Raw genomic sequence first — 22,010 nt, 5'->3', positions numbered from 1 at the left:
TATATATATATATATATATTTATTTTTATTTTTATGTATTTAGCAAAAAGGTAATTTTTTTAAAAGTAATTAACTTTTTTACTGTAAAAGAAGAGCAGAATATTAACTAATGAAAAACGTTTTTATGGACTGATGTAGATATTTTGTTTTATCTATGTGTATGATTTACACTAGTTTTTTACCCACAGCTAAAAACTGGCATGTTACTTTAATTTACAGTTGCAGTAATTAATCAATAATATGTAGTTGCCCAATTAAAGAAAAACTATACCAGAATTATTAAACATTTAAGTTTAATAATATCAGCCAAAATTGGTTCATTAAATATAGACAGTTTTCTACATCACATCCTTTTATTCCTCAATATGTTACTCCTTCAGTCATTTCATATCTTAACGAACCACATTTATTAAAAATATGTTATTTGCTGTCTTGCCAGGACCAAAAATTAATGAAAAATGATTTTGATTCATATTTGTGGTTTGCATTTACTCTTAGAGAATCTAAAAAGTAGATAAATCTTTGTATGGTGGTCTGTTTTGTGCCAGGTCCTTTGCACCACCCACTGGGTTGGTTTAGTGGTGAACGCGTCTTCGCAAATCAGCTGATTTTCAACGTTCCAACATTCAAATCGTAGTAAAGGCAGTTACTTTTATATGGATTTGAATACTAGATCGTGGATACTGGTGTTCTTTGGTGGTTGAGTTTCAATTAACCACACATCTCAGAAATGGTCGACCCGAGACTGTACAAGACTACATTTCACTTGCACTCATACATATCATCTTCTGAAGTAATACCTGACGGTGATTCCCAGAGGCTAAACAGGAAAAATAAAGGTTCCTTCCACCATATATATCCCCATTCTTCTCTATTTCCAAGTAAACTTTTAACATCTGAAAACTTACATTTCCTTTTTCTCATTTTCAAGTGATCTTTTTTGTACTGTTTCAATCAATCCTTCATGTCCTAGCCAGTTAGCTATCCTATTTTGAATTGTTCTACTTAAGCTTTTATTGCTTAAGTTCTTCTCATTAGTTCTTCATTTTTCAATGCACATTTAATTTTCACCAGTCTCATCCACACCCACATTTTAAATTCCTTTAGTCATTCTTTTTCTCTTTCTCTTAATGTCCATATTTCATCTTCATACAGAAGTAAATGTCAAACATAACATTTCACACGACATTTCATAAACTCTAATTCCATTCTACTATATAACATCTGTGCTCTTTTTTCTGTTAGAAAAACTTCCTTAGACATTACTAATATTGTTTTGCAGCGTTCTGTAATTGAGGTATTGATTCTATTTGAGGCATTGTTCTACTTGTTCAGTTCTTGCTTCTTTTGTGCATACATTCATTTACTATTTTTTATTCTGTTTATTTTAGTTAAAATATTCACTAATATTCCATATTCATACACATCATCTTCTCATTTTGAAATCATCTGCTGAATAAATCTTTATCTTCTAAAAAAAATCCATTTTATTAGCAAACCTTATACAATTTATTCTCCTTTCTTCTACACCAATTCCTTCATTTTCTACAGCATATTTGACCATATCTGTAATAAAGAAGTCATATAATCGTAATTAAAAATTATTGAGGAAAGTTCATTTCATTTTGGTGTACCTAATGCATGAGAAAATGATTACATTTTTGTACATGGTAATTTGAGTCTGTCGCAATATTGATTTATATTGTATTGTTCACATTGTTCAACGGATCAAAAATTAACTTCATTTTTTCTGTTTAAAGATTATTATCAAACATAATTTGTCAATAAAAATACAAGAACTAAATAATAAACAATTAAAATTTACTTAACAGTTAATTACTTAAAAACAAATAATTACTTACAGTCTTAGGTAAATTAGACCAAGTATGAGTAGTAGAAAAACAACTATACCAGTTCCTATGCCTATAGCTAAACCTAGAGTTTGTGATTCAGATGTGGGATCGGCAGTTACTGAAACAAAGAACACACTGATATAACCATCATTTTCTCTAATAATTAAAAGAACTTTTAAAATAAATAAATAAATTAAATAAGAACTTTTAAAATAAATGGATTAGAAGGACTTAGTTAAAATATATGCCTCATACACGTACAATAATTGTCAAAGAATCCCTTTAATACATGAGAACTATTTCATACAAGATGTTTAAAAATGATACTAAAAAATGTGTGTTTTGTTTATGTTATTACAATAAAGGTTTTTACTAATGTAATATGTACATTAGTACGTATTACACCTTAACAAATTCATTCAGATTTTTTCATTTTCCAGGAGTTTGTTGACCAATAAGACAGTAGTTTTTTCTCACAAGGGATGACATGATAACAAACAGACATACAATAATTATTTGTGTAAATTACATAGTAAAATCAATAAGATTGATACTTACATTCACAGCGAGGTTCCTCGCCAGACCAAAGTCCATCTTCCATGCATTTTCTTAAGTAAGGGCCTATACGTTGATGATGTGGAATACAGTGGTATTCAACAGCATTGCTATATTCTGTAGACCCATTCATAACTATGACTCTACCATTTTCAATAGGACCTGGATGACCACAATCAACAGCTGAAACAAAAAATTAAAAATGTTCTTGTTCATATGTAAGATGTAATATAAATATTGCATTTTCATGTTTAAAACATGTTGACCTCTATAACTGAATCATAGTGTGCCTCTCTTTCATCTAAAAAATGTTAGATCTAAATCCAAGAGAAGAATTTTTAATAGTATAGAATTTTCACATCTAATTATCAACTACAGATTACAAGCTTTGTAATAAGTTATTCATAAAAAGAGGAAACAAAAATTGAACAATATTTTTAAACCATAATATGAAAAATTAATCTTGCCAATTAAATGATACCATTAGTTACTATATAAAGTCTCGATACATTATAGAGGTGTATAAGGCTGGACAATTTATTTGTTCCTTTTCCTTGAAGAATATATTAGTAATTGATATTAGATGCGTTAACTGAATAAGAAGTTTGGTTATATTTAGTAGTTATGATATGAGTGTTTATTTCACTTAGTTGTTTGTAAAGTTGGAATTTAATTTCTTATCATAAATTAAGTAGGACCAACAAAATTGATGTTTTTAAGACGTTTGCAAGAGATGATTTTAGATACACAACAGCTAGCAGAACAGTTGACTTAATTATCTTGGTCTAAAAAAAATTAATTTTAAAGGCATGTACTCTTCACATGTAGCATATTGTTGAGATGAATATTACACTATTTTGTAAGCGACTGTAAAATTGTTAGGATGTCATGGAAATTTTTTTTACTTCTACTGCACTGTTTGTCTGTAAGCAGTACAACTTTTTATATGTTATAAATGTATCACTTTTAGTATTTTTAGCTTTATTCGTATAATCTATCGTATGTTTTTATTTAAATTAACTTATCTTTCAAGATGAATTAATTTAAACAAAAAAATATGGGTGTGTTTAATGGTGCATAACAAAATTAATATATTTTTTATTTATATAGTGTTTAAATTTTTATATCCATGTCTCTTAAGAAACTTAATTTAGAATGAAATTTAGTTTGGACACAATGAAGGTTTTAAACATTTTTACCTGAAAATAAAGTGTACAATAAAATTTATTTCTTTTTAAGTGACCTTTCTCTAGCTTATAAATTACCTTGATCTTCTGAGGAGGTAGCCTTTATTTGGGATGATTATCTTCCAGTACCTGTTTCCTAACCTTTCTCTGGATAGGTACTTTAGTTATTCAGCCACCAATAACAATGGTTTCAGTTCATACTGGCAATGTTTATTAACCTATGGGGTTAATAAGCAATGCTTTATTAGCATTGTACTTGTGGGCTGATTTAAAGACATTTTCTATTTCAGGTTACACAGAAAGCTTGACTGTAATTCTTTTAAAATATAAATTTATTTATAAACCAATATTTACTAAACAAATAAATTAAATAGGTAAATAAAACTAAAACTTACATGTACAGTGTGGCACTTTTCCACTCCATGTTCCTTTGCTTAGACAGGTACGTGTAGCATTTCCTTCAAGGACAGAGCCACGAGGACATGTATAATGAGCTATACCATCAACACTGTGTGTAGTGACTTGAACTGTCATAGATCCCATTTTTTCTGGTTCTTTGCATACTATTTCTGTAAACATAAAAGAAAAAGATTTATAGATGCAGTTTTATGAGCACATTATTGATGTACAATTAATCAATCATTTAATAATATTAAACATTTAGTTATTATTATAATAAAATCTTTTAGTTATAATAAAATATTTTGCATTAATCTTAGTTAATAAAATCTTTTACATTATTAAACTATTTCTATAAAATTTGTCAATTATAAACTTATGCATTTAGAGTTATTTTGTGTAGCTTTTTGCATAATCCAGCAGAAAAGGTAAAAAAAAATTCACTTAATGTTTAACAGTTCAAGAATGTGTGAAGTGGTTGATTACTTTCAAATAAAAAAAGTTGCATAGTGGCATCTCTATAAAGAATTAGTAAAAAATGGATAAGTAGATTAAAAAAAACTATGTCTAATAATAATAATTAACAATCTTTTAATAATAATGATTTTTATTCTGAATTGACCGAACTAATTAAATAATATGAACCAATAATAATATTAATTGTTCATTACACTCTAACTTAAGAATCACTGATCCAGTTGGAATGAAACCTTTAGCATTGGAGAAACTTGATTATTTTAAAGAATGATAAGCTATTTAGCATTTCAAAAGGATGTGGATAACTGGGAATTTCCTCTTTCTCTCCTTCTTAGTCAAAAACATTTTCCATTATTTTCTTGCTTGACAAAGGTATATAAGTAAGCTATGTATGCTAATATTTTGCAACTTTACATTGTTTTCTGTTCATTTCCTAAACACAATTAAAATATTTTATTCATAATTTTCTAATATTTTATACACAAAAATTAGTGTGTATAACTTAAAACAAATTTTGTCTAAAGCATTATTTTGAAATTTTAGACCTGGTTTCAATCAGAGAAAATAGATAAACCAAAAAACAAAAAATATAGGCAAAATGTTCACTGTTGTATAGCAAATGACAAAAAGAATTCTGGACTGATAAAACACAAACTGACTCTGTTAACAAAGAAAATTGTTCAAATTAAAAAAAAATATATAAACAGTTTAAAAATTAGAGGATAAAAACTAATGCCGTAGAATGATTTTCTATACCTTTACAAATAGGTGTTTCTGAACTCCAAGTTCCATTTTCTAGACAAAGCCTTCGTGCAAATCCATCCAATTGGTAATTATTATCACATTCATATAATACTGCTGCTCCATAATAAGTAGCATTGGATGCAAGAGTGAATTGTCCATGTGGTGGTGGTGTTGGCATTCCACAGTCAACATCTGCAACAGAACATATCAGTTAAATAAATAAACTTAAAAACATAGTAACAACCCTATCTTGGTTAGAACTGCAATTACATTAAAGAAAAATCTTTACTATAACTAACTGAACTGGTATATGCTGCAAGTAATTATGTTTGGATTTGTTTTGAGTTGAGTTATTATGTAGACATTCATTATTACTGTTTGCTTAAAATTCCAAAAAAATAGTTAAATATTCTTAATATTCTCCTAAGTTATAGTGTTTTTATAACAATCCTACAATAAAAAGAAGTTTTATAACCAGTTTATTCATCATATAAACCATTTTTAACAAAGTATTTAGTGCTATTTCAGTTAAGCAATCTTATTCCTGAATTGTTTCTTTTCATATTTAGTTTATGGAAAGATTATGTAATCAAGCCTAAATTATAATTTTGAGGAGCATTCCACACTATTTTAAGATTTTTCACAATTCATTGTTGTGTACAACCGAAAGAAAGTATAGGCTTTGTCGTTTAATATATCCTTATCTAATTAAGCATTTAAGTGATACTAAGACTCTCAGCTCCCATCGGTTCATCTCTTGAGATTGTTTGGGTTTTTAGCTCTTTTGTCTTGTTGAAATCACTTTTTCAATGTCAGTTCTTTATTTTGTTGAAATTATTGGATTTTAGAGCACTGAGGCATTGGTAAAATAAGAAAATATGTTCACTTAGAAGAGGTTTCAACTATGTTTAATGGGTTAGAGTCTGTTTTTAATGCCAACAATTGAACTCCTGCACAGCATATTTTGTTAGCATCCTTGTTGGCTTCGCCAATATGGTTATTTGCATTTCCCGTCATGGTCAGGAGATGTTTAGCCAGTCAGAGCTAAATACCCTTCCTGTCTGGATCCCTCTGTGTTCATTAAACACATGCTTGTGAGAATAATAATGAAAAATAAAAATTAAACTCTGTTCATTTATAAAAACCATCAATGTATGTAATTTCTTCAGAGCAATAGTTTGGTTAGTTCAGCACCCATTAATTGATTTTTAGATTTCCCATCGTTGCTTCACTCGTGAAATACATAATCGGAATTACAAACATAAATTACCAATACAATCTTATCAAATCTCATAAAAATTGATTCAACAGCAGTAGCATAGAACAGTAAAAATCGATGTAATTTTTACTCCTTAAAATATTAAAAATCTGAAAATGGTTTTTAGTTATTTATATGAAAAGTATTTGGAAGCCCAAATCGACTGAATATTTCATTTAGTATATTTGGAAATGGGAAAAATTTGCAATCGCTCTTCAAATTTTTTTTTACCTTTCTTCACTTCTTTCAAGGTTAAATTTCAAAAAAATCAAAAAATTGGTTTTTAAATAGTCACATGATCAGAGACACCAATAATCAAGTTTGTATCTTCATTTGTTACAGAGAAACTAAAAAAATAGTAAAAATTAATCTTACCCCATTTTAACAATTTCACTCATAAAATCTAGAAACTGGTTTTAGGATATTCTCATGAAGATTATTCACCAAAAATCAAATTAGTGTCTTCATTTATTACAAGAAATTGAAAAAAATACTAATATAATTAAAAAAACAGTAAAATGTGATGTTATCTCATTTTATCCTGTTAACTCGAATTTTTCAAAATCAGATATACTGATGAAAATAATTGGTCGATATCTAAAGACTTGTGGTGTCAGTTCATCTGCAGGAACGGCTTGCCACCTAGTGGCCCGAATGGGAATTGTAGCACCGTAATGGATTATTTATTACTTACATGTTTTAATAAATAATTTTTCATCTTAATATATTCTATGACACTCGGATTACAAAATGAACCTACTGATAAAATTTGGTAGAGATTAGTTTAGTGGTTTTTGAAATTTTTACTAACATTCAAACAGGTGTTTCCTCTTTATATTACAGAGATTAAGAGGAACATTGAAAGCCACCTATCTATGTATTTATTAATTGATATTCTTTGTGGGAAAAGAATGAGATTGAGTGGCTTTACATATTAAATTAGAAAATATACAGATTTAAATTAAGCCATTCTACTATATGGTAAGTTTGTAAATTTACAGATATTTCTTGAATAACTTACTGTTTGACACTTAAATCTCTTGATGTCCTTGTGTCAGAACATCAGTTACGTTACGCTAAGCTGCAAAGAAGTCGAGTAACTGACTGTGCAGCGTATTCATGAAATAAAGGAGGAAGGTTTTTTGGTATTTGGCAAGACAGGTGGAATGAGATGGTAGATGGGCATATATACACAGACTCTTTCCAGACGTGTGGATCTTCCCAAACCGGCATGTGACTTAGTTCCTTTTGGGGCATGGCGCATTTCAGGACAGGCTGGCTCGATTTGGCTTGACTGACTGGGGCTAGGGTCCTCAATGCATCTCATGTGCTGCTATATGTCTGCTCAAAATATGAGTTTAGGAGTGCAGAGGTAGTCAGGGAGCTTGAGGGTATTGGTTTGAGTCTGGATCTGCAGGCTAACTGGAAAGTTAGAGATGAGTGGCGCATTGTTGAAAAATTGTTAAGGTTTTTGGTGCTGAAAAGGACTGCAGAGGGTGTTCAGTGTAGAATAGTAGCCTGGGTGGCTAGGGACCCATTTGAGTACCTTTCCATCAGAGTAGGCACATTTGGCAAATGTGCCCGGTTGTTGTTTGGTATATTCGTGGGTTGATTGGTAATTTTGGTTGCTTTAGTACGGGAGGTCAAAATTGCAGTGTTACAAATAGTTTTTGAGGTATGAGATTAATGTTTTGTTATAGCTCAAATTGGAAATTTTTATTGTATATGATTTTTTTTTTTTTGATTCAGTTAAGGTGAATTTGGAAAATATATTTTTTTAGTTGATGGGATTTAACACTGATGAAAATGTCTTTTGAGGCATTTGCATCTGTGCCATCCTGGTAAGAGGCCATACTGATGACTGAAATATGTAATCAAGTATTGAGAATCTAGAAGATGACCTCCGGTGTAGCCCATCAGGGCTAGGAATTAAGGGGCTGGTATGATGACCGGGATCGTCACAAGGCAGTTGTATTCTCTATGAGGTCAGGATGCTTGACACTTAGTTTTCCTATTCAAGATTCTTATAAATGCTTTGTTTTATGTAATTAACATATGATCTCTTATAATGTAGGATTTTGTTTTTTTAACAAAAATTCATGATTTAGATTATAAAAATAAAAATTTAATAACATAAATGAAATTTGAAGAATAAATGAACACAATCTTCTAGACGTAAGTTGAAGTATCTTCAGAGCTTAAATGAACTGAATCAATTCTTTAAATTTATATATATATGTATATAAAATATTAATCTGATCAACCTAAGCACAGAATTAATGAATAAAATAAAGTAGGATGACACTTACCTTATTCCATTATTCATACAAGAGTGCTTTCATAAGTTACTTGCATCATCAGTTGCTCCAAATAACTTTTACAAATATATAAAAATCACAATTAAAACTGAAATAAAAATCATTTTATACTATATTTAAAATTGTAAATTGTTAAAAGATCCTTTTCCAAGTTAAAATCAAATCAAAAATAAAACTAAAGAAAGAAAGAAAAAAATAATAAATAAATAATTTAAATAAAATAGAAATCTGAGTGGACTAGTTAACCAAAGCTAGTCTATTTTGTTTAATTTATTTATTTTCTTTTGGTTTTACTTCTGAGTTTAGTTTTTTTTTTGTCTTCAGTCATTTGACTGGTTTGATGCAGCTTTCCAAGATTCCCTATCTAGTGCTAGTCGTTTCATTTTGGTATACCCTCTACATCCTACATCCCTAACAATTTGTTTTACATATTCCAAACGTAGCCTGCCTACACAATTTTTTCCTTCTACCTGTCCTTCCAATATTAAAGCGACTATTCCAGGATGCCTTAGTATGTGGCCTATAAGTCTGTCTCTTCTTTTAACTATATTTTTCCAAATGCTTCTTTCTTCATCTATTTGCCGCAATACCTCTTCATTTGTCACTTTATCCACCCATCTGATTTTTAACATTCTCCTACAGCACTGCATTTCAAAAGCTTCTAATCTTTTTTCTCAGATACTCCGATCGTCCAAGTTTCACTTCCATATAAAGCGACACCCCAAACATACACTTTCAAAAATCTTTTCCTGACATTTAAATTAATTTTTGATGTAAACAAATTATATTTCTTACTGAAGGCTCGTTTAGCTTGTGCTATTCGGCATTTTATATCGCTCCTGCTTCGTCCATCTTTAGTAATTCTACTTCCCAAATAACAAAATTCTTCTACCTCCCTAATCTTTTCTCCTCCTATTTTCACATTCAGTGGTCCATCTTTGTTATTTCTACTACATTTCATTACTTTTGTTTTGTTCTTGTTTATTTTCACGCGATAGTTCTTGCATAGGACTTCATCTATGCCTTTCTTCTAAATCCTTTTTACTCTCGGCTAGAATTACTATATCATCAGCAAATCGTAGCATCTTTATCTTTTCACCTTGTACTGTTACTCCGAATCTAAATTGTTCTTTAACATCATTAACTGCTAGTTCCATGTAAAGATTAAAAAGTAACGGAGATAGGGAACATCCTTGTCGGACTCCCTTTCTTATTACGGCTTCTTTCTTATGTTCTTCAATTATTACTGTTGCTGTTTGGTTCCCGTACATGTTAGCAATTGTTCTTCTATCTCTGTATTTGATCCCTAATTTTTTTAAAATGCTGAACATTTTATTCCAGTCTACGTTATCGAATGCCTTTTCTAGGTCTATAAACGCCAAGTATGTCGGTTTGTTTTTCTTTAATCTTCCTTCTACTATTAATCTGAGGCCTAAAATTGCTTCCCTTGTCCCTATACTTTTCCTGAAACCAAATTGGTCTTCTCCTAACACTTCTTCCACTCGCCTCTCAATTCTTCTGTATAGAATTCCAGTTAAGATTTTTGATGCATGACTAGTTAAACTAATTGTTCTGTATTCTTCACATTTATCTGCCCCTGCTTTCTTTGGTATCATGACTATAACACTTTTTTTGGAGTCTGATGGAAATTCCCCTTTTTCATAAATATTACACACCAGTTTGTATAATCTATCAATCGCTTCCTCACCTGCACTGCACAGTAATTCTACAGGTATTCCGTCTATTCCAGGATTTTAGTTTTAACTTTTAATTTAATTTTAGTAAATGACTTCATATTTATATATATGCAATTTTTAATTTTTAGTCTTAATTTTGATTTGATTTTAGTTTGGAAAAGGATCTTTTAACAATTTTAAATCTTAAGTATAGTATAAAATGGTTTTTAATTCAGTTTTAATTGTGATTTTTATATCTAATTTTTTAAAAGTTATGTGGAGCAATTGATGATGTGAGTAACTTGTGAAAGCACTCTTGCATGAATAATGGAATAAGGTAGGTGTGTCATCCTATTTTATTTTATTTATTAATTCTGTACTTAGGTTGATCAGATTAATATAATTTGTATAGTGCAGAGGAATATGATTCTCAAAAGAATCGACTTAAGAAAAAAAAAAATTATTTATTTATATACATGTATATTAGTAATGCAGACCCATACCAGTATGCACAAAAAAAATTTGCGATTGATTGATTAGGAAGACAGGAAGAAGAGCTTTACCTCACCCACTAGTTTGTGTTTTTGTGCAACTTTTGAACAGAAAACAGAATCATTGGATGGTTAAACAGGCTGAGATGGTCACTACTCTGCTAAGCTCCAGCAATAAAAAACGTTATGTCCTTATCAATAACTCACAAATAATTAATAAAGAAAATTTGAAAAACAGGTAACTTACAAACACACTGAGGTACATCACCACTCCAATGTCCAGTATCTTCACAAGTACTAAGAGGATCACCTAATACCTTATAACCTCTTTCACATCTGTATTTAACAAGTGCTCCTATCTTGTAAGTAGCAATTGATGTCGCAGAATCAGCAGTCTTAATGAGTGTACGACCATACAGACGATCATTACCAGTCACAGAAAGAATAGCATGTGCAGCAAGCACTGGTTCAGGACACCTGATTTCTGTTTTAAAAACATTATTACTGTTACATCTATTAAATTAATCATGATATAAAACAAATGTTATTTTATTAAACTCAGATTGAGAAGTGTTCATTATTTCTTGGAGCAGACTATTCTATCACATAAATATAAACATGTATTGCAATAATGTACTCCATGAAATATTTGAAAATCATGTTAGGACTAATAGTCAATGTTAAGGTGAAAGGTTATTTCTTTTCCCTCTCTGGAACTCATTCTCTCATGCAATCACGAATTGATTAAACAGATAACTGGTTAATAAAATGGATTAACTGGATAAATGTACAAAATTAAAACATCTTTTTCAATTATTGAGCATTAATTATAAATCATTTAGCAGGTCAAAAGAAATTATAATGATATTGGAACACAAATCTAAATAATGAAAAATAATATACATTATTTATCTAATCAGTTAGGACTGTCTATCAAAAGTTTGAAGATATAAACCTACATTTACATAAATTTACAAAATCACAAATAAAAACACAAAACTTCTGTAAATATATGAGAATAAATACATTTAGACGAATATTTTCATATACTCGTATACATCTAATCAAAGAAGATGCAGAAGTGATCAGCTGCAAAACTATATTTTTATTTTTTTCCTCCTTTTTTACAACTACTACAGAAGTAATAACAGTCAAGACTTTTTTAAAATAGAATAAAAATAAAGTGGTTGAGGATCGAAAAATGTATGTTGATTGGTAATTTCAGTTTTATTTTTCTATTGTGTAATTTATTAAATTGATAAAAGCAATAAATTGTTCTGAATATTATGTTTGAATCATGCATTCTGTATTGTATTATATTACATATATATATATATATGTGTGTGGGTGTGTGTATACTAGTTGTATTAGTTATTTAAAAAATGTAACTATTGTAAAAACTGTATTAACTCATTGAATGTGGGCCTAAATTTTTTCAAGCTAAATCAGTAATGGGGTTATCTTTTGTACATTGAGTTCATATTACTGTCTTCTATTGCTACAATTCATATTTTCATAAATAAAAATGCCCTGAATATCAAAAATCAAAAAATAATGCATATGGTGGGTGCCTCACATGGGCAGGCCAACTAGGAAATTAAATATTCTGTATATATAATATAAAACGTTACTAGGAACCTAAAATTTGATTGAACTATTTTATTTTCCCACTGATTTTTTATTTAATATTTTACTGACTCTACTATTGTAGGTATTATTATTCTGATAGGCAGAATATGCTACTCATAAAATGTCAACACAAATAATAAAACAGTTTTTCTATGTAATGATTGAAATATTTATTTAGATCCTATAGTTATTTCTTAGAAATTTCAGTTATTTTTACAATAAATATATTGAAAAATACTTATAACAATCAGGTTTTATTAGATTCAATTGGTTTGTGACCAGTTTTTCATATTCAGATTAACATTTTCAGATATAATATTTTCATATTCAGATTTTCTTTATATACTCACCTTTTAGATGTCCTTTAGAGATTACATAAGTCCAAATTTGAAGAAAAAAATAATACTATTGCTTGATGTAAACTAAAGTGTGCTAACAAATCATAGGTTCAAATGAATATGAAGATGTTCTTATAAACAGTGTTGAAACACACTACATCTGACTAGACATCATATGCACGTCAGTCTTACTATACAACACTAGGATGTAGAACATGACATGTTATGCAGTCAACATATTAAACAGCCACTTTGTTCTAATAAAATTTACTCATTTGACAAGTTCATTGTTGAAAAAGTTGCAGAAGTATAAATAACAATGTTCTGAATACTTGTGATTGTGCAGTTAAAATATTTAATGTTAGTATACATTGTTTTATATACTACTACACTTTAGTTATTGTTTATAAAATTATTTGTCTATATAAATAATTATGGAAGAGCAGAGATAAATTACTGATAATAATTACTACTGATAGATTACTGTACAAAATAACAAATAATAATGTGTTGTTTTGTAGTCTTAGTAATGTTTATTTTGTAACAGCAGATTATTTTTAAATTGATGAATTTTTGCCAAGATTCCAATAAAAAACATAATTAAAATATATTAAAAAAACATCTTATGTATGTTGAATTGTTCAGTTTGCTGTAACTGCTGTGAGAAAGTTATATGACAATCTTAGATAAAAATTTAATAACTGTGTTCTAATACTTTAAAACAATTGTACTCTTGGGTCACAGCCATACTCAGTTTTAAGTGTAACTGTTGGGAAGATGAGAAGTAACTGTTTAATAGAAATAAAATTTTATTCTGATTTTAAGGAAAATAAAATCTGTTCCATAAAACCGACTGTTCAGTCAAAAGACTGCTGAATAAGAGATGCTGTTATATCAGGTTTTTTATACTAATCCTGATGAAATTGTAATGGGTGCTACAAGTAAATATTTGTTGAAATTACAGGATAATAATTCTATGTACAAAACAAATCTAATTTATAAGTATGGCACATAATAATATGCTTGATAACAAGAATAGAATGCCTAAATTTAAAAATAATGATTAAATCAAAAAATTATTTTACCTTCACATCGAGGTGAAGAGTCACTCCACTGTTTATTTTCATGACAAACTCTACGTGCTGGACCAACTAGTTTATAATTTCTAACACAAGAATATGAAATCTCACTTCCAAGATATGTGGTTGTATTCAAATAACTTACAGATCCATAAGGTATTGGAGGTACTTTACCGCAATCAATATCTATAAAAAAATATATATATTAAAAATTTTTTTTATAGAAAAAGATATATATTTTTTTCACTACAATAAATAAATTTCTTTTAACTTACTATTATATAACTTATATAACATATTATATAACTTATATTATATGTGTTAGGTGCTATTACAAAACAGTTGCAAATAACCTGAATTGGGATGCTACTCACCTGTGAAAATGTCAGCCATTGTCAAGAATAAAATCATCCCATGTCAGGCTTACTAGGAAAAGTGAGGAGTTAAGTGTTTCCATCTTTCTCATCAGTATGTAGCTGATGTTTACATAAGTCTAACAGTGACACCTTTACTTATTTCACCAAAGGAACTGGTTCTGCAGTAGATAAACTTAATTACTGTTAGAAAAAACAACTTGCATTGGTACCTCTTGAAATGCAGATTCTTTATATGAGTTACAGTCTTAGGAAAGATGGACAGACTGAAAAACAACTAGCATGCCAAGAAAATTTTGATGTAGCTTAAGCAAAAACATATATGATTTAAATTTTAATAATTAATAAAAATAATGCATTCATTATGATCTTATGGAAGCAGTGATTAAATAATATCTGACATACATCAAACTAATTTTCTTTTAACTTGAAACTCAAAAGTGAGATTACAACATCCCAAGTGAGTGACTAAACCATGCAATAATAACAACAATGATGATAAAAATAATGGTAAGAGTATTAAAATTTGTATTCTGTACATTAAATTTTCAATTAAAATATATTATACTTACATTCACACGCTGGTGGATCTCCATTCCATTCACCTTGAGTGTTACATGTCAATGTTGGTTTACCAGCCAATAAATGACCAGGTTCGCAATGATATTCAATACTTGAATGAACATTAAAGTCATAACCGACAACATATCCATCATTTGGCACTTCTGGTTCTGGACATGTTATCACTGTAAGACAATAAAGTAAACGTATTCAAACAATTATTTCATTTACCTCATTTTTAAATTATTTTTTTAAGTTCAGTGAATGATTATGAGTTTTAATAAGTGTTTTGTCATCAGAGTTTTACCATGCATTGTCTTTTGTATATCAATAGGCCATGTAATAGTTTTTTAGTGTTGTAAGTTAATTACATTTTTGTAAAAAGTTTTGTATCATAAGTATATTAAAAATTAATTTTACCAAAATTTTGTTTAGAATCAGAAATATCTCTATAATGGTTGTTTATTTTATGATGTCTCTCTTTCTTGAGAAAAACATTTATTTTGTTTTATGTTATTTAAATAATATAGGATATAGCAAGGTGAACAGTCTTAAGTGAAGATTTTAAGTGGTTTAGACTACATGTAGGACAACTTCAGTTTTCAACTTGAACTGTGCAAATTGAGATTGCATAAGTTATTTTGTTTTTAAATATACTTCTTCGTTTTGTAATGTTACACAAATATTTTTCTTCTATTTTAATCTTATTTTATTATTTTATTTAAGTATTATGTTTAGTATACCATATAAATTATAAGCTTGGTCACAAAAATATGAAACTGATTTTTGAAATTTATGAAAAATATCAACCCTGGTCAGAATTCAATCCAGGGCTTTCCAAATGAAAGGCCCAGATGCTGACCAAATCACTCTGTGTCCGGGACAGTATTATTATTATTTATTATTTCCTCTTTCAAGTAACTACAGGCTAACAGTCCAGTTACAGTTACTGATGATAGATGAATTTTTAGTGTGTAAAAAATGCCAACCCTGAATGGGATCCCACAATCAGTCAGATGAATGGCAGAGACCCTACCAATCCGTCAAGAAGGTATGATTTTTTTTGCAGTGAACTGCACCCATGTTCTTTAACTTCAGTGGTCAAAGGGAATCAGTTTATTAGGTGCCATTCACATTTTATCCTTATTTTCATAATTTGAGACATTCTAGGTGTAGCAGAACCATCTGGTTCTTTTTTGTTTTTATCAAGTTTTTTTGTTAATATTTATTTTTCCTAAATTTCTTAGCATATATATATATATACTAATAATAATAACATATTTATTATTATATAACAATTGAAATATGTATCTAATTTTATTAGATAGTTTATAATTATTTATTAGATTTATGTTATTATTTTAATTTTTTTTACAAACAGTTCTTCAGAATTTTTCTTAGCAATTTTATTTTAATAACTGTTTACCAAAACTCTTTTTTTATAATTCATTAGAGACAGTAAAACTGATCTAATAACCCTGTGCATGTTATGCTTTACAGTAAAAGGTATAGAGAGATACCTTTAACTGGTCTTGATTAGCTGTGTTATTGTAATATTTTGCCAATCAAATTTTCATTTAATTAGGTAAAAAATAATGGTCTTGGAAGACTTTGTTTTCTCTGTTAAGTACTTCAGCCAATATTAAAATCTTTTATGCAACTTCAGATAAGCCCAATCAATAAGGAAGCAGTTGCTCTGTGGCCAGTATGGTCAAACAATTCCTGTGACACTTCCACTGAGGAGAAAGAATCAAAGATAAGGAAAAGTGGGTGAAAGGTGAGAAGATTTTGAGCAATTGTAAGCCTCTTAGGAACTCAAGATACCATCTTGTCCAAAACCAGAACTAATTAGCTTGTGTCTTAACTAACTATGTTAAATTAGGAATTTTCTGAGTAGACAAGAGCAACTGCCAAACTATAATTATGTTCATGGCGTAGTATGAAAAAGCAAAGTTAAAGCAAGTTCTCTTGCAAGACAACTCCACAAAGTGGCAATCTGCTTACAATATTAACTGAATTCTGGTATAATTAATATTTTTTCCTCTAATAAAATGTTGTTAATAACATGTAAAAATTTGTATGTTAAATGTTTCTAGGTTCATAATATTAATCTTGTGCTAGGTAGACTACATTAATCAAAAAATTGATAATTTGATAACAGAATAGTTGAAAACCTACAATGCAGATGTTTGATTCATTCAGCTGCAATGGATCACTTTTAATAAATTAATTATTATACAGATGTTAACTTATAAATATACAATAAATTTAAAAAATTTAATAAGTAATGCTTACATTCACAAGAAGGTGCATCTTCGGACCATTTAGCCTCACGCATACAAGTTAATTTATTTCTATTCGGTGGTTCCAGCCAGTAATCTTCATCACAAGTGTATTCCACAATGCTACCATGTGTTGTTGTACCATTTAATAATGTATAACGTCCATTATCTATGTTTGGAGGTGCTCTGCAATCTACAAATTTACATGTTGGAGCTTTACCTGACCATTCTCCACCTAATCCACAAGTTAATATCTGAAATTTTAAAATAAAAAGAGATAGTTTAGTTTAACTTAATAAATTAATAAGATAAATGAGAATTTAAATGCTTATTGTTACAAATTATGTTTTTTGTTAGATTTCACCAGTAAATAAAAAATTTCACAAATAAAGTGCATCTATAAAAAACAATCTAAGGCTATATAGAATAATCCCAAGTGGTGCATTCATTCAGAATCAAACATAAACCAGTAGAAGAACATAATTATGCAGACTAGTCATGGGTACTGATGATACAAACATTAATAATAGATTAAAACTTAGTTTAAAATCCAGGCATGAAGTAAAGGTTAATTGCATCTTTTATTAATTATTATATGATTTTAATTAGTTCTGAATAAATGTGAAATAACATTACATTAAAAAAAATGTGCCAGCTAGATTAAGAATTTTCTAAATGTTTAATTGTTGCTATTGGAGTAGAATAGATTAGATTAAATTTAAATATGAGTGGATCTGGTGCTCTGCAATTCATCTAAATGTTTTTGGAAGTGATATGTGACATGAAGCTTGGCACTTGTGAAAAGAAGTAGTTATGGTTGATTAGTGGTGTTCAATATCTGTGGTTTGCAGTATCAGATAAGTCACATTTCCATATCTCCTGTTTTTATTTTGATTCTTTAAATTAAATGACAGGTTACAGTACTAGGAAATATCAGTAAAAACTGTATTGAAACCCTCTATAATATTAATTATCCAATCAAATTTCATCACCAGAGATAAGAAGATGTCTTTTATAAGCCTGCCAATTTATATCTAATTTACTGAGCTTTTAACTTCTTGAGCCTTCTGTCACAAAACGAAATTGTGTTTTATATATAAATTGTGATTTGACCCATGTCTCGTGTCGTTACAGGCTTCCCTACAGGTCAAAGATTGGACAAACAGGAGGTTCAACTTTACCCAAGAAGCATATCAGTTGCTAGTTACGGATTTTATATGATTTTCATGGGAAATGAATCTCAAAACAGATTTGCCCTCAAGGAGGCATCTACCCCATTGAGTATTGTCTCTGGAACAATACACATGTAGCTGGTATGCTGGCTGATGCAATTCCTAGGGAAAAAGAATTAAGGATAAAAAAAAGAAGGGGAGTTCCCATTAGTTTCAGATATTGAGGATTAACTACATTTCACATTTACTATTAAATAAAATGTAATATACAAACATGTTGTCCGAAAAGGATAAATCCAGGTTGACATGCATATGTAGCTGTAGATCCAGTCCGCCTTCCTGACACAGACACTGTAACTCCTTCACCTTGTGGTGGCTCTGGACACCAATCAACTAAAACATAAAAAGTAGGTTATAAATATGAACAAAAATTATAACATACCATAGAGAATGTGTGTACCTCTATAACAAAAAACCAAATGAGACTTAAATTTTTCATAGTTCTTCATTTGTAATTTTACCATTTTTATTTAAATTTATGCCTTCTAATCATTCTTAATATGTAAAGAATTAAATGTTACAAAATTTTTCCTGTTAAATGGTTAAAAACACTCTGTATATCACCATACAAGAGTGGCTAAATTGAGCCGCAGGGGCCAATACACGGATTGCCGTCTACTTTTGGCAGCACCTCAGGATCTAGGCCATGCAGGCGCACAAAAATCATTTATTAAATAAATAAAATCATAAACAAAAAAATAAATTAAATATAAATACATTAAGTAACTGAAATGAAAGCTTTTATTACTATTAAACTTAAATTTAAATTGTTATTTTAAGTAATTTGTAGATGCTTATGTACATATATATACATATGTATTTATCTGGACTTGGTTAAACTTAATATCAGAACTGTCTTGGGAGATTTGTATTTTTTTCAGTATTTTTTTCTTTTCTTGCTTTCTCAGTTTATATATATATAAACTTAGATAGATAAAAGTTAAAACTTGTAATTTTTATTTACTTATTATTTATTTTTTCTTCATTTAGCACGTTGATAAAGATGTCTACTTTGTCAGAGCATGTGAATGTAAACAGGAAAATTCAAATTAATAATCTCAAAGTTACTGATAATAGGTGGTAAACATATCTCTCCATATTTAAAATTTCGAATATTTTTTTAATCTGAATTTTCATGTATACACGTTCATGTATTCTAATATGCCAAAAGTCTATCCAAAAGTACTAAATAAAGAAAATGCTACAGAAAAAAAATGAGAATAATAAGTTGCAAGTAAATGAAAAATTAATTTTTATAATCATATTCTGCTGCTAGACTTATTTATTAATATAAAATAGCTTTGTCATTCTGATGAAAAAAACAAATTTGAAATTTTCTTGCCCAGAATGTTTTGATTGAAATTTAGTAGCAATTTTTTTTATTCTTCTACTTAAATTTTATTTTTTATTATTCTTAAAATTTATACCAATTCTTTTATTTTGTTAGATAGCACACATAACAGAGTAACTGCAAGTAACATTTTAATTTATACCTTTTAAAATCCTACATTCTCTTGTATGTATGTGATGCAATGCAGTTAAATACGTGACTTGTGCCTAGACAAATCTCATTTTAACAGTAATACTCAATAAAATCACAAAATAATATAAAAACATAAATATATTGTTAAAACAGACTATTATACTTACACAGACACCGAGGTTGTTTACCAGTCCAAATGGCCTCATCTCCGCATACACGTTTATCTTCACCGATTAAGGTGTAATTAAGACTACATGAGAACTTTGCAACAGCCCCATGTGTAGTACGATTTTCCACATAAATAACCGAACCATGTTCTACTGTTGGAAGCTCACCACAATCAACATCTGAAATCAGTTAATCAGTTATTCAAGATATTAAAAAAGAGGGGATTTTTAAAAAATAAAACTATAAAGAAGGATTAGTTACAGAAAGTTTTTAGTTAACATTTTTTTTTTAATATATATTTTTTCTGCCTGTGCCTTAGGTAACATGTTATCTAAGGCACAGGCATTATTATCTTTTATGTCTGAATCATTGGTAGTTGGAAGTTATACCAAATGTATAAAAGTAACCACACTGTTTTGAGTCTACAGTAAACAGATTCTAAGATATATACAGAAAATGAATCTTTTCTGAATTATGAACACTATCTGAAACCAACTCAATAGAACTCTCTGTTTACTTCTTATTAAATGGTCAGTTTTGTTTGAAGATCAGGAAGTTGACTAGTAGGTAAACAAGATAGAGATGTTACTTCTCTGTAATCAGAATCTGGATTTGCTCAGATTTACTTCACAAATAAAATTTTATATTTATTGCCCAATGAAAGTTTACACAATTCTTGCCTAATTTTTTTATTTTCCAATGGGAATACAGATGAACTGTTTGAGTAATAGAGACACATATGAAGATTTTAAGAACACAGATCCACATTCTGATCAAGAATTGGAAGAAGAATATTAAAGACAATTATGAATCAATGTGTATAGATTATTCAATAAAAAAAGTAAACGAAACAAATTTTAATTCGTATGAAAATAATGAGGTTTTGGTTTGTTTGAATTACTTTCATTTTTGAACATCAATATTTTCATAAAATCACCTTCCATTTAATCAAAGAAAGAACTAAAATAAAATAATTCAAGGGAAGAAAAAAGGCAAAATTTATTTTTGTATTTACTAGAAACAACAAAATTTTCTTTTACATAAATAAAAACATTCCCTTAATTCTTCATGACTATGATGAGAGATACAGTACAGTTATTATTCATATTAATTTTAGTAAGTTTTTTTGTTAATTTTTGGTAAATATTTTGCAATAATATATTTATATGCAACAGTTGTATTGCTGACATTTTTTTAATAATTAATTATGTTACATCTTTACTTGAACTTAATGGAAATAACTTTTTTTAAATAAATAAAAGAACTATAAAATTAACTTTTATATCTATTGTGCACTGAGAGTTTACATAATTCTTTCCTAATTTTTTTCAAGACAATTTTTTTTTCCATTGGCAAAATCATATCCCACTTATAATAACAAAATAATTAAATAGAACAAATCTTACTGTATCAAATATTATACAAGAAAATACTGCATTTATAAAAATATACTTACATGTACAAGTTGGAGCAATTCCTGTCCAGAATCCATTCTCTCCACAGGTTCTAGTTGCGCTACCGACAAGCATATGTCCCTCCGGACAATGATAAGATATTGAAGCTCCAACACTGTAATCGGTACCTTGTATTGTTGTATTTAATTCTTTATCAGGACTTCCACATATTGCAGGAGCTATAAATCAACAAAAAATAAAATTTAGAACAAAAAATTTAGGTATTTATTTATTCTTCATGTGCTAACTATATGACTTCATGCAATTATAGATTCCCTATTCTATTTTACTGATACAAAATGAATTTTATAGCATGAGAAAATGCCAAGCCTGAGTGGAATCAAATCAAAAATCTTCTGGATGAAAGACAAGAGACTTTAACAATCATCTTCCAAATTTTGGAAGTTAATGGTATTATTTTTTAAAACTATCAGTTCTTATAACATCTATTA

At 28.8% G+C, this 22,010-nt stretch overlaps 1 protein-coding gene across 1 annotated transcript in view; it reads right to left on the bottom strand.

The window, feature by feature from the left end:
- The window catches only part of fw (CUB and Sushi multiple domains furrowed), a 365,438-nt gene that overhangs the window by 3,521 nt on the left and 339,907 nt on the right, over positions 1 to 22,010 (bottom strand). Inside the window, exons 9-19 of the mRNA XM_075374311.1 lie at positions 21,561 to 21,737; positions 20,104 to 20,283; positions 18,668 to 18,786; positions 17,235 to 17,475; positions 14,951 to 15,124; positions 14,011 to 14,190; positions 11,206 to 11,442; positions 5,228 to 5,407; positions 3,991 to 4,164; positions 2,412 to 2,591; positions 1,863 to 1,971 (exon numbers count right to left, since the gene is read on the bottom strand). Of these exons, the coding sequence (XP_075230426.1) occupies positions 1,863 to 1,971; positions 2,412 to 2,591; positions 3,991 to 4,164; positions 5,228 to 5,407; positions 11,206 to 11,442; positions 14,011 to 14,190; positions 14,951 to 15,124; positions 17,235 to 17,475; positions 18,668 to 18,786; positions 20,104 to 20,283; positions 21,561 to 21,737 (1,951 nt within the window). The remainder of the gene's footprint in view (positions 1 to 1,862; positions 1,972 to 2,411; positions 2,592 to 3,990; positions 4,165 to 5,227; positions 5,408 to 11,205; positions 11,443 to 14,010; positions 14,191 to 14,950; positions 15,125 to 17,234; positions 17,476 to 18,667; positions 18,787 to 20,103; positions 20,284 to 21,560; positions 21,738 to 22,010) is intronic.

The sequence above is a fragment of the Lycorma delicatula genome, chromosome 8 (assembly GCF_047948215.1).
Source record: "Lycorma delicatula isolate Av1 chromosome 8, ASM4794821v1, whole genome shotgun sequence".
Classification (NCBI taxonomy): domain Eukaryota; kingdom Metazoa; phylum Arthropoda; class Insecta; order Hemiptera; family Fulgoridae; genus Lycorma; species Lycorma delicatula.
This window is presented reverse-complemented; position numbering and strand designations above follow the sequence as displayed.